Source organism: Carcharhinus amblyrhynchos, chromosome 8 (assembly GCF_965287045.1).
Source record: "Carcharhinus amblyrhynchos chromosome 8, sCarAmb.v2.hapA, whole genome shotgun sequence".
NCBI lineage: Eukaryota > Metazoa > Chordata > Chondrichthyes > Carcharhiniformes > Carcharhinidae > Carcharhinus > Carcharhinus amblyrhynchos.
This window is the reverse complement of record NC_137331.1, coordinates 55,499,615-55,517,242: the sequence shown is the minus strand read 5'-3', so window position 1 is coordinate 55,517,242 and position 17,628 is coordinate 55,499,615. Positions and strand designations below refer to the sequence as shown.

The 17,628-nt window shown below is 42.3% G+C and overlaps 1 protein-coding gene across 1 annotated transcript in view; it reads right to left on the bottom strand.

Annotated features, from left to right (window-relative positions):
• eya1 (EYA transcriptional coactivator and phosphatase 1) overlaps nt 1-17,628 on the bottom strand; it is a 169,686-nt gene that overhangs the window by 133,991 nt on the left and 18,067 nt on the right. The window contains exons 4-6 of the mRNA XM_080194096.1: nt 16,181-16,244; nt 15,366-15,511; nt 15,030-15,152 (exon numbers count right to left, since the gene is read on the bottom strand). Of these exons, the coding sequence (XP_080050222.1) occupies nt 15,030-15,152; nt 15,366-15,511; nt 16,181-16,244 (333 nt within the window). The remainder of the gene's footprint in view (nt 1-15,029; nt 15,153-15,365; nt 15,512-16,180; nt 16,245-17,628) is intronic.

Sequence of the window (17,628 nt, the reverse complement as noted above, 5' to 3'; positions counted from 1 at the left end):
AAAACCTTTCTATGGGGGGAAAAAAAGAAACGTGAACATCAAAATATCATGTGGCGATGCCGGTGTTGGACTGGGGTAAGCACAGTAAGAAGTCTCACGATACCAGGTTTAAGTCCAACAGTTTTATTTGGTAGCGCAAGCCACAAGCTTTCAGAGTGCTGCTCTTTCATCAGGTGAGTCAGCAGCGCTCCGAAAGCTTGTGGCTTGTGTTACCAAATAAACCTGCTGGACTTTAACCTGGTGTTGTGAGACTTCTTATTGAACATCAAAATAGCCAGACGGTTAACAATTAGCTCCATTAGTGGTAACTTCCGATAATTCATAAGAAATGTATGTAACCTATACACATAATAATTTAATTTTCTTGGGTTTTTAGCAGCTGTAACATAGATCAACCACAGCTTATCAAACAGAACATTTGTGTCAATGGCCATTATAGTAACAGCTAAACTATGCTCCATGTTGTCAAGACAGAAATTGTCTCTGTGGTATTCTTGTGAAACACCTGATTAATATGAACAAACTAGCACATTATGGCAGTATAATCTTTTGTGAATACCCCATGAATATCCATCTACTTTCAAATTCCTCCTTAGATGTTAATTGCGATGTGAGAAAATTCCAGTGATGCTCCTGAAACTTGTGTGCAACCACAGAAAGGCTGCTTCTTTTGAGCTATGACATACCAGAGATCTAACTTGATCATAGTTTTGCAAATGTCATTAATCATCGTGAAATATTAAACCTTTATGTGCACACTTAGATACATGCTATCAGAAATTAGTATTTTTTTAAAACCTGTGCAAAAAACACATTCCGACATTTTAAAATATCAACTTTTCATTTGAAAATTGTGCTGTTGGCAGGATCTTATAGGATCAAGGCAGAGATTTTTGCAACAAGTCAGGTATTCAAAAGTAATGTGCAGCTCCTCCTTGACTGTCTGTGGTGCATTCTCACATTTTTTTCTTATTGCTGTAAACCTGCTTTCACAATGATAACAGTAAATGGACATGATTTCAAAGGAGCAACGGGGACCTCAATATTCTGGTGGCAAAAAAATAAATCCAATGGGTGGGAGTGCTCGCTCCTGAGGCTCCCAGGCCTGTGATGGAATATTCCCATCCTGCTGCCGTCAACAGGGTTTCCCACCCTTTGCTGCTGGGGAACCTGTGACGGGGTGCCACCGTCAGCAGGATCAGAAGATCCTGTCAGTGGGAAGAGCCAGATAATCCTGTCCAACACTTCCTATTCGGTAATATCATTCCATCAATTGACAAATGGAGTGAAACCTTCTGATACCTTTTTTTTATAATGTGTTGGTTTCAGCAACAAAACCGGCATGCAGCTCTCCATCAGCACAGCTGAATTTTCTCTCCAGATTCTCGGGAACAAAGGACCTACCAATCACAGCTTTCTTAAGAACCTAAGAATAATGTCTGAGGTTCAATAAGCAAGTAGGCTCAGAATATCTCCGTCAACATGCTCAGGAATCTTACACTAGGAGAAAAATGACCCTATCAGTGGCCTAAAATTCAGTGGCATTAAACTGCTATGCATCTAGCTGTTATAAGTGTGAGACATATGTAGCATCTCCTACTATATCATCGATTATGATTCCACAGGGGGCCAGAAGATCCCATAAGGTAGAGCCTCCAAAGGGAATGAGGGTAAGTGGTTAAGGTCTGCCCTATGGACCTGGCAGCATAACAACAAGAAGTTGGTCAAGATCAGTCAATGCACCTTTAAAGGACATCGCCCGCCAAATGAACCATCAACCTATTGCACTGTCCAATGCATCACACCCACTTAAGTCAACTAAAAGCAATTCCTACCACTTGGGACTTACAGCCATCATCCAAATACTTCATCCCACAAGAGGGATTGAACAGTGAGGCCTGCCATCTAAATGCAGAATAAATAAATATGGACACAAAAGGAACAAGAAAGGAACTGTTGGTTCATTGATCTCATCATGATATTGTGTAGCTCACTTCTGTAACCAACATCAACACTACCCTCTCTCTACTGCAGTCATGCAATCTCTTAAAACAGGCAAAGATCCACAGATAACTCTTTTGGTCAATTTAGGAAAAACTTTGAGAAATTTCTCTCTGATTTCTAATGTGAAATTCCAGTCAACCATGACTAGGTGGTAACTAGGGTGACACAACCCCCGATGGCCTACCTTTCTTCTATGTTTAGATAGGCTTATCATTTCCAGAAACTTTACACACTTCCTTTCAAATGCTTGTAACAAATTTGTACTCACTGCACATGCTAGCAACTTATTCCAGAGGTCACTGACTTGCTGTGACAGAAGTTCCTCCTTGCATTTAACCTAGTTCCAAGTTTTATGTTCTATGAAGTAAAGGAAAAGAGAGAAAAAAAAGAGTGGAGGAGTGAGTCAGTAGACCAGCGAGGGAGTAAAGTGTGAAAACTAATGTACTGGAAACAGACAAACACCTTGTGACATTCTGGATACTCCAAGCATCATTAGTTACAGAACTGAGAGTTTTTGATGATACCTAGAATCAAAAGTTTAAGAATTAAATACTTTTGTTCAAATTAATTAGCCAAAGGTGAATCTTGAGTGGCCAGTCACTTAAAAAATATATTTTTTAAATGTTTTATTTCAAAGTTTCAAGATATTGCACAACAAAGTTAGATGTGCCCTGTTCTGTCTATTATAAAAAGGATATCTTACATCTTGCTTTAGAATTCAAATTACGTTCTGTGCCACAGACTTCAAACATATGGCTGTGAAGATTAATTTCTTTAAATACCAGTTGGGATTAGAATTGGTTGACACAGTGATAGGTGTAAACAGCTGTGATTAAGAAATATATTCATGTGTTGGTGGGGCAAGACGAATTTCTTGGTAGGCAACCGAGCAGAATTGAGTGGTAGTGATGTGAAGATGAATAATTTACAATAAGGACTCAGGGTTATGGCTGCACAGCATTCCATGGGCCTTTACTTATCCCATGTTTAGTCCTAAACCACACAGACAAAAAAGTTCCAGCTTTGATTTCCAACCTCTGCTGAATTAGGCAATGACATCTGGGGCCCCAATTGGAGCACTACAAATTGGTGTTGACACCTCTGGACTAGGAAGGGGAAAATCAGCCATGGTTCCAGATCGCTGTCCAGTGATTCCTGCTGGAAAGTGCTCATGTGAACGTCAGGCTCACCTGTGATGGTCCCATGATAAAAGCCTGCGGGCTCTCACCCTCTTGGCTCATGCATGAAGAATGACCACGTGAGTGAGATACTGAAGGTCTGCTGGTGCCCATGGAACTCTACCCCAACAACGGTCAGCACCTTCAGGAGATGAGGGGAGAAAAGAGAATTTTTTAAAACAAAAGCTCCCCAAGAGTTCCAATGGAATATTGAGTTAGATGGTATACTTCCGAGACATTTTTCTTCCTTTTCTGCTTTACTTCCTTATTTTTCTAATATTTCCCTTCTCAGGAAAGGAATACAGTTGAGTACTTTATTTTGAAAATGATCTTAGTTGCTTAGTGTAGCCTGATAAGACATTGTGAACGATGTTCTAAAGAAAAAATAGAGTCAGTTTTCTACTAGGAAAAAATAGAAATGACCACATAGGAATTAGCTCACCTTCTGAAGTTAATTCAACAATGGAGCAAGTAAACTGTTTGGCAAAGTATTTGTGAAATATAGATTTCTTTTCATATTAACTGCTTCTGTATTGCCACTGACAGAAGGCTGCAGGAATAAACAAACTAAACATCTCATCCACCATCAGATCTCTGACTCACCAAATACATTTGTACTTAATTCATCTGAGTGCTAAACTGATAGATTTCATTTTCTGCCAGGCGATTGAAATTTCAAGATTTGGGCATTTGAATACATGTTGCAAATACAAAGTAGGGAAACACTAATTAATGAAATAACATTTTCAAGAGTTGAATTCATTTTAATCTAATTTTAAAATTCCGAAGTTGATAATCATAATATACATTTATGAAAGAACTTTAATGCAGAAAAGCATCCTACAGCACTTCAAGAGACATTGCCAGAATTCTACCACCTCGCCTACCACAGAATTGGAGCAGGTGAGTGGGGGGGACAACAGAAATGTCCGTTGACCTAAAGTGGAAATTTCCAGTTTCGCTCAAGCGAGGCCATAAAATCCACAACTTATTTATTTCATCTCAAATCAAATACCTCGAGCATGTCAACACTAAATTCACAGGGTAATTATCATTCTTACTTTTATACCCTGCTAACTTAAAAAGAAACACCCTCCCTATGGTCGATTTTCTCTATACGTTTTTTAAAAATTTTATTCACAGGATGCAGGTCTCACTGTCCATGCCTGCACTTATGGCCCATCAATAATTGCCCTGGATAAGGTTGTGGTGTGCCGGCATCTTGAACTACTGCAGTCCACGTGGTGTAGGTACATCCACAATACTGTTAGGAAGGGAGTTCCAGGCTCTTGTTCCAGCTTCAATGAAGGAACAGGGATATATTTCCGAGTAAGGATGATGTGTACTTGAGGGGAATGTACAGTTGGTGGTGTTCCTATGCATCTGCTACAGCATTTGTATGCCTAGTCCAATACAGTTTCTAGTCAACAGTAACCTCTAGGAGTTGAGATTAGGGGATTTAACATTGGTAATGCCATTGAATGTCGAGGGAGATGGCTAGATTCTCTCTTATTGGAGATGGTCATTGCCTGGCACCTACATAACATGAATATTGTTTACCACTTAGCAGCTCAAGTCTGAATGCCGTTCAGTTTTTGATGCATATTGACATGGACTGCTTCATTAGCTGAAGAGTCATGAATGATGCTGAACATTGAGCAATGATAAGTGAATCTTTCAATTTCTTAACTTTATGATGGAGGGAATGTCATTAATGAAGCAGCTGAAGATGGTTGAGCTTTGGGCACTGCGGTGATTCTCCCAAAAAAGTTCTAAGTGTTGAGTTTGCGGGAAAACTGGTGTAAATCACAATTGTTCTTTTAGTGCAACTTCAGACAAGAATCTCCCACACAATGTGAAATGCAGAGGTCACAATTGTGACCATCATTAAAAGCTCAGGGAGTGGGGCCAATTCACACAGGAGGCTAACAGTTCCAGGTCTCTATGTATGCGCAGTGGCCCCTGCCAACCTGCAATTTGCTGGCCAGCTCAAACGCTGGCCAACCCAGGACCCTCATAGTTCTGCCCCTCCACAGCCTGATTGCAGCCCCCCATACATTTGTGGACCAGGCCTGGACCAGACCCCCACCAGCAGTGATGATCCCCCCTCCCCCAGCAGTGATGATCCCCACACGCCCCCCCCCACCCAGAAGCCAGACCCATTCCTCCCAATCACTGGCCTCTCTCCTGCCCCATCGATCACAATGGCAGAGTGCCAGTGGGACCCCCACCTCCACCAATCATCCCTAGGCCCTGTCCCAGAAGGACCCACTCCCTTGGCACTGCCCCATGCCTGATGGACTGTGCCAAGGTGCCCCCTAGGCATAGGCACTTTGCTCCTTGGGCAGTGCTGGGGGCACAGGTTGGCACTGCCAGGATGCCCATGCCAAGGGGGCACCCCCTGCCTTCCAACCCTCTGCGATGCCCCAATTGCACCACCACCCCCCCCCCCCTTCACTCAGTGGCGTCCTCTCACTAGTCCCCTGAAAGCAGTGACCTATTCTGAATCCTGCTGGAGTTATAGAGTCATAGAGGTTCACAGCATGGAAACAGGCCCTTCGGCCCAACTTGTCCACACTGCCCTTTTTTTAAAACCCCTAAGCTAATCCCAATTGCCTGCACTTGGCCCATATCCCTCCATACCAATAGTACCCATGTAACTATCTAAATGGTTTTTAAAAGATAAAATTGTGCCCACCTCTACTACTACCTCCGGCTTGTTCCAGGCACTCACCACCCTCTGTGAAAAAATTGCCCCTCTGGACACTTTTGTATCTCTCCCCTCTCACTTACATCAATGCCCTCTAGTTATAGACTCCCCTACGTTTGGGAAAAGATATTGACTATCTACCTTGTCTATGCCCTTCATTATTTTATAGACCTCTATAAGGTCACCCCTCAGCCTCCTACGCTTCAGAGAAAAAAGTTCCAGTCTATTCAGCCTCTCCTTATAACTCAATTGATCAAGTCCCAGTAGCAGCCTAGTAAATTGTTTCTATAATAGGGTTTGCACACAGTATTCCAAGTGTGGCCTTACCAATTTCTTGGCCATTCGTCAGCCCACTAGCCCAACTGATCAAGATTCCGTTGCAATTGGAGATAACTTTCTTCACTGTCCACAATGCCACCAATCTTGGTGTCATCTGCAAACTTACTAACCATGTCCTATATTCTCATCCAAATCATTAATATAAATGACAAATAACAGTGGGCCCAGCACTGATCCCTAAGGCACACCGCTGGTCACAGGCCTCCAGTTTGAACAACAACTCTCTACAACCACCTTCCGGCTTCTGTCAAGAAGCCGATTTTGTATCCATTTAAATACCTCATCCTGGATCCTGTGAGATTTAACTTTATACAAAAACCTACCATGTGATACCTTGTCAAAGGCCTTGCTGAAGACCATGTAGACAACATCAACTGCACCGCCCTCATCTATCTTCTTGGTTATCCCTTCAAAAAACTCAATCAAATTTGTGAGACATGATTTTCCACTCACAAAGCCATGCTGACTGTCCCTAAATGTCTGTAGATCCTGTCTCTCAAAATACCTTCCAACAATTTACTCAGAGCAGATGCGAGGCTCACTGGCCTGTAATTCCCAGGCTTTTCCTTGCAGCCCTTTTTAAACAAAGGCACAACATTTGCCAATCTTCAGGCACCTCACCCGTGACTATTGATGATTCAAAGATCTCGACTAGGGGACCTGCAATTTCCTCACTAGCCTCCCACAATATCCTGGGGTATACTTCATCAGGTCCCGGGAATTTATCTACCTTGATGCACTAAGATTTACAGCACCTCTTTCTCTGTAATATGTACACACCTCAAGACATCAATATTTATTTCTCCAAGTTCCCTAACATCCATGCTTTTCTCAGCAGTAAATACTGTTGAGAAATATTCATTTAGGATCTCACCCATCTCTTGTGGATCTGCACATAGATGTCCTTATTGATCCTTAAGAGGCCCTACTCTCTCCCTTATTACTCTTTTGTCCTTTAAGTATTTGTAGAAGCTCTTTGGATTCTCCTTTGCCTTATCTGCCAAAGCAATTTTGTGTCCCCTTTTTGCCCTCTTGATTTCTCTCTTAACTCTATTCCTACATCCCCCCCATACTCTTCAAGATATTCACTTGATCCCAGCTGCCTATGCATGTCATGTGCCTCTTTTTTCTTCTTGACCAGGACCTCAATATCTCGAGTCCAGGGTTCCTAACTTCTGCCAGCCTTGCCTTCACTCCAACAGGAATGTGTTCACCCTGAACCCTGGTTAACACATTTTTGAAAGCATGCCACTTACCAGACATCCCTTTGCCTTCCCAGAGACTCCTCCAATTAACTTTTGAAAGTTCCTGCCTGATACCATCAAAATTGGCCTTGCCCCAATTTAGAATTTTAACTTTTGGAACAGACCTATTGTTCTCCATAGCTATCTTAAAACTAATAGAATTATGGTCACTGGTCCCAAAGTGATCCCTCACTAACACTTCTGTCACCTACCCCTCCTTATTTCCCAAGAGGACATCAAGTTTTGCCCCCTCTTTAGTTGGGCCATCCACATATTGAAAGAGAAATTCCTCCTCAATACACTCAAATTTCTCTCCATCCAACCCTCTAATACTATGGCTGTCCCAGTCAATGTGGGGAAAATTAAAATCTCCAACTACTACCACCCAATTTTTTTTGGGGCTATCTGTAATCTCCTTATATACTTGCTCCTCAATTTCCCACTGATTACTTGTGGGCCTTTAGTACAACCCTACCAAAATGATTTCCCCCTTCTTATTTCTCAGTTCTACCCATATAGACTGAACTCTCGGATATATCCCCTCTCAGTATGGCCGTGATGCTTTCCCTAATCAAAAATGCAACTTCCCACCCCCTCCCTTTACCTCTTACCTCCTGTTCTATCTTTCCTATAGCATCTGTACCCTGGAACGGTAAGCTGCCAGTCCTATCCCTCCCTTAGCCACGTTTCAGTAATTGCTACAATATCCCAGTTCCACATACCCATCAATGCCCTGAGTTCACCTGCCTTGCCTGTCAGGCCTCTTGCAGTGAAATAAATCCAGTTTAATCTGCACTTCCCTGCTCTCTGTCTTGCTTTTGCCTGATCTGTCTGGTACTAGGATTACTCACACTGCCTTTACTAATTAATGTGCTCTCTTTAACTTCTGTGCTGTCCTCAAACTTCTCTTCTGTCTCCTTACTGCTTTGGATCCCACCCCCTACCAAACTAGTTTAAACCCTTCTGAGTGGCTCTAGCAAATTTCCCCGCCAGGATGTTAGTCCCCCTCCAGTTCAAATGTAACCCATCCCTCTTGAACAGATCAGCCCTTCTGTAGAAAAGATCCCAATGATCCAAAATTCCCGCCCAAATTGGAGATGTTAACGGGCCTGGAGAATTCAGTCCCAGGCCCGTTAATCTGATTTAAATGACATTAAAAGTGGATTTAGATCACTTACCTGGTATTCCCGCTAGTTTCCAGCATGGCTCAAATGGCACCAGATATCTGGTGCTGGGAGATGCGGGTGCAGTGAGAACGCATGCATGAATCCCGCACATCAACGGACATGCGATTCTACCAGCCCACTGCGCTAAAAAAATTTGTGTGGTGTGCAGAGGGAATCACTCTGATGTTGCGGAATGCCTGCAGCAATATTCTGAGCCTGAGATGATTGAACTCCAACAGCCAACTTCCTTTGTGGGAGGTATGATTACAACCAGCAAAAAGTTCTCCCCTCCCGCCCACCCATTTCCCACAGTATTGCTTGGGCTCCTTGACGCATATTCAGTCAAATGGTGCTTTGGTGTCAAGGGCACGCACCCACACCTCACTTCTGGAGTTCAGCTCTTTTGCCAATGTTTGTATCAAGGCTGTAATGAGGTCAGGAGCTGACTGACCCTGATAGAACCCAAACTGATCATGGCCTATATGTTTTCAAGAAGCAGTTAGATATCTGCAACAGGTAGAATGGTGAAGATGAGAGCAAACAGACTTCTCCCCTTTGTTGTTTTGCTAGCCACCTGCTACTGGCCCAGTCTAAGAGCAACGTCCTTTAGGACTCAGTCTGTTCAGTCTGTGGTGCTCCTAGCAAGCCACTCCTGGTAATGTAAATTTGAGTATATTCTGCGTCGTTCATTTCCAGTGCTTCTTCAGTTGGAATTCAACATGGAAGAGCTGAAGGGTACAATAATCAGTAGGTGTGCTTGCCCAGGTTTGACTTTATGTCATGAGACCTTATTGATTCCAGAGACAATGTTCAGGACTCTCAAGCAACTCCCTCCTGAATATAAACCAGAACTGCCACTTCTAGTGGCTTGGCCCTGTCAGTGGGGCAGGACATTCCCAGGGATGGTGGTGATGGTGTCTGTGACATTGCCTGTATGGTGTGTTTAGTGAGTATGAGTACGTCAGGCTGTTGCTTGACTAATCTGTGGGACAGCTCTGCCAATTTTGGCACAATCCCTCAGCTGTTAGGAGAACTTTTCAGGGTTGACAGGACTGGGTTTGCCATTATTGCTTCTGATGCTAGGTCAATGTCAGGTGATATGTCTGATTTCAATCCTTTTGTATTTCATAGTGATTTGATACAACAGAGTTGCTTCTTTCAGGTCAAAATGGTCAATGTGATCACAGGGTGCAATGGAAGTTGGATTCCAAAGCACATCCAAAATTTAACCTCAGCCAAATCAGCATAATTTGAGTGAGCTGTGGAAGCAATCTGGCATCTAGAGGTAGCTTGCTGCTTTGCAGCATATCTATTTGGATCATAACTGGAAGCAAACCTCAGGTAGATCCCCATGGGAGGTGTGGGGTTGGAGCTGAGGAGAACAAGCGGAAGGTGATGCAGAGAGGCAGTGGCCCTCAGCACCATTGTGAAGCCAAGGAGAAGCTCATGGACAAATTTAGGGCTTTGCTGGTGGTGTAATTAAAACCTGCTGGTAATGTTACAGCAAGAGCATGAAAAACAAATGGGTGCTTGGCAAGCACCCTCTCAGTGCCATCGATTATCTGAGAGGGGTTCTGAAACAGGCCCCTCCATTAATACATGCAAGGAGTCAATTATCTATTTTAGACAGCAACCAGGAAGCTTGCATATTACTCAAGCCAATCTGGTATTAAAATGTTTATCAGATGCCCTTTTGGTACAGGAAGTAGCACCACAAAATTGGTTGTTATTGCCCCTCCTCTACAACTAAAAACCTCTGAAAAGTGTTTAATTTCTCTGCTGTAGTTTCTGATATGTATTAACGCTTCTACTTTCTTATTTAGCCCTGAATGTATAACACATGCATCATATTTAACTTGAATAGAATTACAAAAATCACAACTTCTTATTACTTTATGAATAAATTATTTTAAGATCGTCATCTGCACTCTATCCCTGCTTGCATTTCCAATCCTATTCTTTCCTTATTCTTAATCAATTGTAATTCTTAACCTTCTTACTTTCAACATGCTATGTGACTCTATTTAATGTGTTTCCTTTAAATGTTGCTCTTTACCCATCTTAGTAGCTTAAATCTATTCCAAAAACTATATTTATTTTTGCTGCTTGAATACAGATGCCTCTGTGCTTCAATAATAATCATCTAATTTCTCCTTTGACAAGGTTGTTGTATAAGGTTAAATCTCACAGGATCCAGGGTGAGGTAGCTAAATAGGTACAAAATTAGCTTAATGACAGAAGCCAGAAGGTGGTTGTAGAGGGTTGTTTTTCAAACTGGAGATCCAAACTGGACACCTGCCTCAGGGATGGGTGCTGGGTCCACTGTTATTTGTCATTTATATTAATGATTTAAATGAGAATTTAGGAAGCATGGTTCCTAAGTTTGCAGATGACACCAAGATTGGTGGCATAGCGGACAGTGAGGAAGGTTTCTCGGATTGCAGTGGGATCTTGATCAATTGGGCCAGTGGGCTGATGAAGGACTTACTCAGTTAATGGTGGCGTTACGGGGAGAGTTACAGAACAAAGAGATCTAGGGGTACAGGTTCATAGCTTCTTGAAAGTGGAGTCACAGGTGGACAGAGTGGTGAAGAAGGCAATCAGCATGCTTGGTTTCATTGGTCAGAGCATTGAATACAGGAGTTGGGATGTCTTGTTGAAGTTGTACAAAACATTGGTAAGGCCACACTTGGCATGCTGTGTGCAGTTCGAGTCACCCCATTACAGAAAGAATATTATTAAACTAGAAAGAGTGCAGAAGAGGTTTACTGAGATGCTACCAAGACTTGATGGTTTGAGTTATTAGAGGCTGGATAGATTGGGATTTTTCTCTCTGGAGTGTAGGGGGCTGAGGGATAATCTTATAGTGGTCTATAAAATAATGAGGGGCACAGATCAACTAGGTAGTCAATATCTTTTCCCAAAGGTAGGGGAGTCTAAAACTAGAGGGCATAGGTTTAAGATGAGAGGGGAGAAATACAAAAGGGTGCGGAGGGGCACTTTTTCCACACAGAGGGTGGTGAGTGTCTGGAACAAGCTGCCAGAGGTAGTAGTAGAGGCAGATACAATTTTATCTTTTAAAAAGTTTTTTGATAGTTACTTGAGTAAGATGGGTATAGAGGAATATGGGCCGTATGCAGCAATTGGGACTAGCTTAGGAGTTTAAAGGGCCGCATGGACAAGTTGGGCCGAAGGGCTTTTTCCAATTTGTAAACCTCTATGATTTTGACTTTTCCCCTGCGCTAGGACTTAGATTATTACCCCTAAAATATAAATTTTTCCCTCCTATATCAGGACTGCAATTTTCTACTTTGACAGAATTGTGTTCCAGCTTCAAAACAATTTCATTATATTTGTTGATTTTCCAGTGACAATGCCACTACAGTCAAGAAGAATATCATCAAGGTCAGTCTTGCATGCCAGTCACAGAGAAACAGAGCTAACTACCTCCAAGGAGGCTGAAGAATAGCATAATTCTTCCATAAAATTTAAATTTCATGGCTGGAAAAGAGAAACCGCACATCCTATGATCACACCCATTTTCTGCAGCATCTTTAAAATGCAATTTACCTACTTCTTCGGCATTCTGCAGAAACACTGGATATGAGAAATGAACCGATATTCATAGCTCACATAACTCTTAGGGTACAAGTGATGAGAAAAGTATCAGACCGTGTAGCTGAATATGCACATCTCAGTCACTTTTGGAACTGATGGGGAAAAACTGGAAACTAGTAGAATGGTTTCCAAAAGTTTCCTGCTTCTGGCAGGGTGGCACAGTGGTTAACATTACAGCCTCACAGTGCCAGGGCCAGAGTTCAATTCCAGCCTTGGGTGAATCTGTGTGTGAAATTTGCATGTTCTTCCCATGTCTGAATGAGTTTCCACTGGGTGTCCGGTTTCCTCCCACAGTTCACAGACGTGTAGGTTAGATGGATTGACCATGGTAAATGCACAGGGTTACAGTGATAGGGCAGAGGGTACAGCTTGGATGGGATGTTCTTTTGGAGTTGGTATTGATTTGATGCACAGGATGATCTCCTTCTGCAATAATGAATTCTATGATTCTGCTCGGAAGACTTGGCCTTTACCTCTAACCACGCATTTAGCTGTTTAAAATCATGATGCATCTACTGCATAATACATGTAGTTACATCATTTCATTATTAATTCTGGTATATTCTAGAGGAGCAGATGTGAAGGAAGTATCTTTTGGATCGACAAAAGCTGTTCAAACGTCAGCCATGAGGAAAGAAGAGCTGCTGCAGAGTTTTTGAGCCTAGCTAATTTAGTGGTATTGGAAATTCACAGAAAATAAGTGATTCAGTTCAGCTCTATGAACTCATAGATGTAGCCATAATTCTTATCCTGTATTCAAATTCCTACAGTTGTACATGCAAAGGTTCAACATGATGCAAGACAAAATTATTTTCCAGGCACCCCGTAGTCAGTGAAATATACCAACTGCATTCATATTTTTCAATGATGGTAAGGGATCACAGCAACTAAGCACCATTGCATACAATGGCATTATCACTGATTTGATCTGTTTAAAAAAAATGTTGCCCCTTCACATACATGAGTAGCAAGTATAATAAGACCAAGGTTCCAAATATTTATTTACTGGCATTTGAAGAGAGATGCTATAAAACATATGAAGTTTTCTGAACAAGCCTGAACTTCACTGTTAAGCTCAATGTCCCTCCTTTCACAGCTGTAATATTTTGTACATGAAAACACTTCAGGATCATTGTCAGATACAGGGTTTATGTATGCCAATACAATTGATGGTGGCAAACACTTGGGCTTGTGCTTTTGCCTCTGAGTCAGGTAGCAGGAGCTGAGCGATTTCCCAGATTGCTGAACCTACTGCAGAAAGAAGTCTCCAAAAAGGAGAGATCTTCATTCCCACAGGCAGATGTGGGAAAGAGTCAGATCCATTACCTCCAGATTGGAGGTGGCCACTGGCAGAATGTCATGGCAGGTTGTTTAAAAGGCCTCCCGCAGTTCTCTGGTGCTTTGTACCAGTTGTTTCCCTAAAGATAAGGCCCTCTAGCCCTTACCCATCACATTCCTCACCTGTCATATACTCACCATGCCCATACAAGCCAATTCATGAAAACTCACTCACTCAAATGCTTCTTCATATCCATCATGCCACCAATGCACCACCACACTCAATGGCCCTTCATAGCTCTGATGCCAACTTAGTGCCAATTCTTGACCCCCTCAATCCTTTGCCCTGACACCCTCCATATCAAATCACCTAGTATTCACCATGGACAGACCTCAGGCACCACGCTGGAAAAAAATTGAAGGAACTTAATGTTTTGAATAAGTTTTTATCAATGGGATATTATATCAACGTATATAGTGAACGCTGTATTAATTATTTAGAATTTTATTTTCTGTCATTCCAGTATGGCCCCTGAGATCTGCCACGGTGGTCTAAATATTAAAACAAAATACTGCGGATGCTGGATCATCCTTTGCCATTTCTGCCGACCTCCAGCATGATCCTGAACACACTGGTCCACTCCTCCTTCATACCCAACACCTCACCCTTGCCCACAGCACCTTCCCATGCAATTGTAGAAGATGAACACCTGCCCCTTTACCTCTTCTCTGCTCACCATCCCAAAGCCTAAATGCCCCTTTCACGTGAATGTGCACCTCCTTCAATCTGGTCTAATGCATTCAATGCTCCCAACTATGTAAAAAATACTCCATTCATGAAAACTCATTCAAAACATTTAAATCCCCTCAACTACTTAATCCCTTTATCAAGCCAAACAGACTCGTTGCCATAACACACAAACTAATCATTTAATAACCATTTTCACCTGTCAATTAATCTGTAAATTTACAACCCAGATCTCCCTTTGTGATATGTTGTAGAAAGCAGCCACGCATTAATAACGCTGGAATTATTACACATAGAGATATGTTATCAAACAGCTATTCAAACTGCTAGAACAGATTTTTTTTCAATTCTCACAGATATAGCCAGGCAAATATATTTAAAGTTTTAAAGAACTGATCATTTAAGTAACTTAACAACTTGAAAGTTCGACAGACCGCATCTACCTTTCAAGAGCATTTAGGGCTTCCCTAAACTCTAACACTCTGGAATAAGGCCTTTGCTGTACCAACAACTCAGCAGAGTTCAAATGACCATGCTACGTTTGTGATTTCCACAAGTAGGAGTCACACCCTGTGAATTAAAAAAGGATCTGTTGGAAATAGGGTCAGACTACCAGATCTGGTTCCTGCCCAGCATTTTGCAAGGTTCTGGAGACTCTGAAAATTCAGACCTTGATCCTTAAACCAGCATGCATTGGTTAAACAACATTGAAATCGTTTAAATCATATTAAGAGTGGCACAGACCTTGCATTTGGTAACTGTAAGGAGCTTGGCCTGGTTGAGGTGCACTAAAACTTGAACCATAACTCAGAAATCCCGTTTGGCCAGGTGACTGCGATTGAGTCAATCCACCTTCAGTCTTGATGCCTGCCCATAATGCACCTATATCAGTTAGTGACATCAGATCTGCAACTTCTTATTTAGTTATATTAGAAACTGAAAAGTTATTACTTGATTATAAAATTTCAAATTAAAAACAAATTATAAGACCTATTTGCCATTATGTTCAATGCAGTTACTGCACAAAATGAACTAATAATAAACAAGATGAAAAATATTTAAACAAACATATCTGTTTACCATAGGATGGGATTCCATAATGTTGCCCTGGTTGTGGATAAGTTGCATAAATTGATGTTTGCTGCATTCCTGTGGCATATGGTGACTGTCCATATGATGCCATAGTTTGTGAAGGTGGTGTAGGAAGAATGTGTGGAAATGACCCGCTGTTTATCACAAATAAGAAAGACACATCAGTGATTTGCAAACAATTAAAAAAAACTTATAAATGCATAGATCCACTGATAAATTATAGAGTCAAATCAATAACAGAATTCCAGCAGTGCAGAAGGAGTCCATTCAGCTCATTAAGTCAGCACTGACTCCTCAACAGAGCATCTTACCCAAGCCCCATCCCCGTAGCTCCACGTATTAACCACGCTAATCCCCAAACCTACACATCTTGGGACACTAAGGAGCAATTTAGCACAGCCAATTGACCTAAGCCGCATATCTTTGCAGTGTGTAGGAAACTGCAGCATCCAAGGAAACCCACACAAACATGGGTGAACGTGCAAACTCCACACAGACAGTCACCCAGGACAGGAATTGAACCTAAGTCCTTGTGGCTGTGAGGCAGCAGTGATAACCATGCAGCTCAAAACTAATTCTGCTACTTAAATTTCAGTAAATAGAACAGCTAACAACTAAAAGTATTCAGAATGAGTAAAATTTTTAAATAAATAATTTACAGGCAAAAATTACCATTGATTCAAGACAGGTGGATATATTTTCCTCATAAATAAATCTTAAAATATGATAAAAACAAAGAAGTTAATTATGAGTTTAAATTTGTTTTTTGCTGCTTAATTTTTAAAGAATAAGAGAAATCTTACTTGGAAGGATAAATCTGTGGAGAAAAATGATGAGTTTGTCTTGGGTTAAAGCTGCTACCAATCGCTGTGCAGAATTTAAAAAGGGAGAAAGAGATAAGCTAACTTTCATGTTAAAAGAATTCAGAACTTGTGCTATGATATCATCTCACCAATTTGTTTAAATAATAATACACTGCAGTAACTTTGATTTCTAAACTAGCTCAACTTTTCATTTTTTCCTGCTAATCCATCAATATAACTAATTCGCAAAGACACTGGCTGCAATTCTCCCACAACATTCTCACGTCGGCCGATTTGTGGGGTTCATGCACGCATTCATGCCCTGCTAGCTCTCCCAGCACCAGATTTCTGGCAACGTCAGATCTACGCCAAAAATCGGAAGGGAGACTCAAAGACAATTTAAATGGTCATTTGCATATAATTTAAATGTGATTAGTAGGCCCAGGACTGAAGTTTCCAGGCCCGATAGTATCCACCGCCCCCACCAGAGTGGTTCACTCCAGTGGGTGTAAAGCAGCTCCCCACTAACAGGGAAATAGTGGCCCAATTCTACTGGAGTGAATTGGGACGCTCCTGAGGATCAGGTGGGATGTCCCCTGGGCATTGGCACCTGGCAGTGCCAGCCTGTGCCACCTGGCACTGCCCAAGGCAAAGTGCCAATGTCCAGGGAGTACCTTGGCACTGCCCATCAGGCATGGGGTAATGTCAGGGTGACAGGGCATATGGGGGATGGGTCTGGCCTCCCTCGAATCCAGACAGGATCCAAATGGGGCGGACTGGCATTTTTCCACCAATGGCTCATTTCCACCAATCACAGTCAATCAGAAAGTGGAAAGCATGAGCTGTGCACCTGCAATTTCCTACAATATCTGCAGATGTCAATTCCCAATCATAGCACAGAATTAACAGTTGTATAAATTAATATATTAATTAATTCATCTGTACCAAGTTAGCTTCTGGAATGGGGAGCTGCAGGTAACTTCACTTACTTGATTGGTGCGGGGGCCCCTTGGCACTGCCTCATGCTAAGGTGTCCCCTGGGCATGGGCACTTTGCCCCTTGGTCAGTGCTGGGGGCACAGGCTGGCACTGCCAGGAGTGCCAATGTTCAGGGGGCACCAACCCCCACCACACAACCCTCGGGGGGGCCACGACTGCCCCCCATTTCACTCCAGTGGGGTCAGGTCACTAGTTCCTCAAAAGTGGGGACCTATTCTAAAGCCTGCTGGCGTGAATTTGCATTGGTGGAGTGGGAGATGCTATCGGCCCCAGAAAATTTTCAGTCCTGGGGGATCAGGGTGCAATCATACCCCAAGCAGTCTGCAGCTGGCCTTCTGGTCTGAATAGGCTCCGCACCTCCCCCTACTGATGGGAATCAGGTCATGGCCTTTGTATTTCACAGAGCGCCGTAAACTCACCAAACTTACATCGCTGGAAAAACCAGCGAGT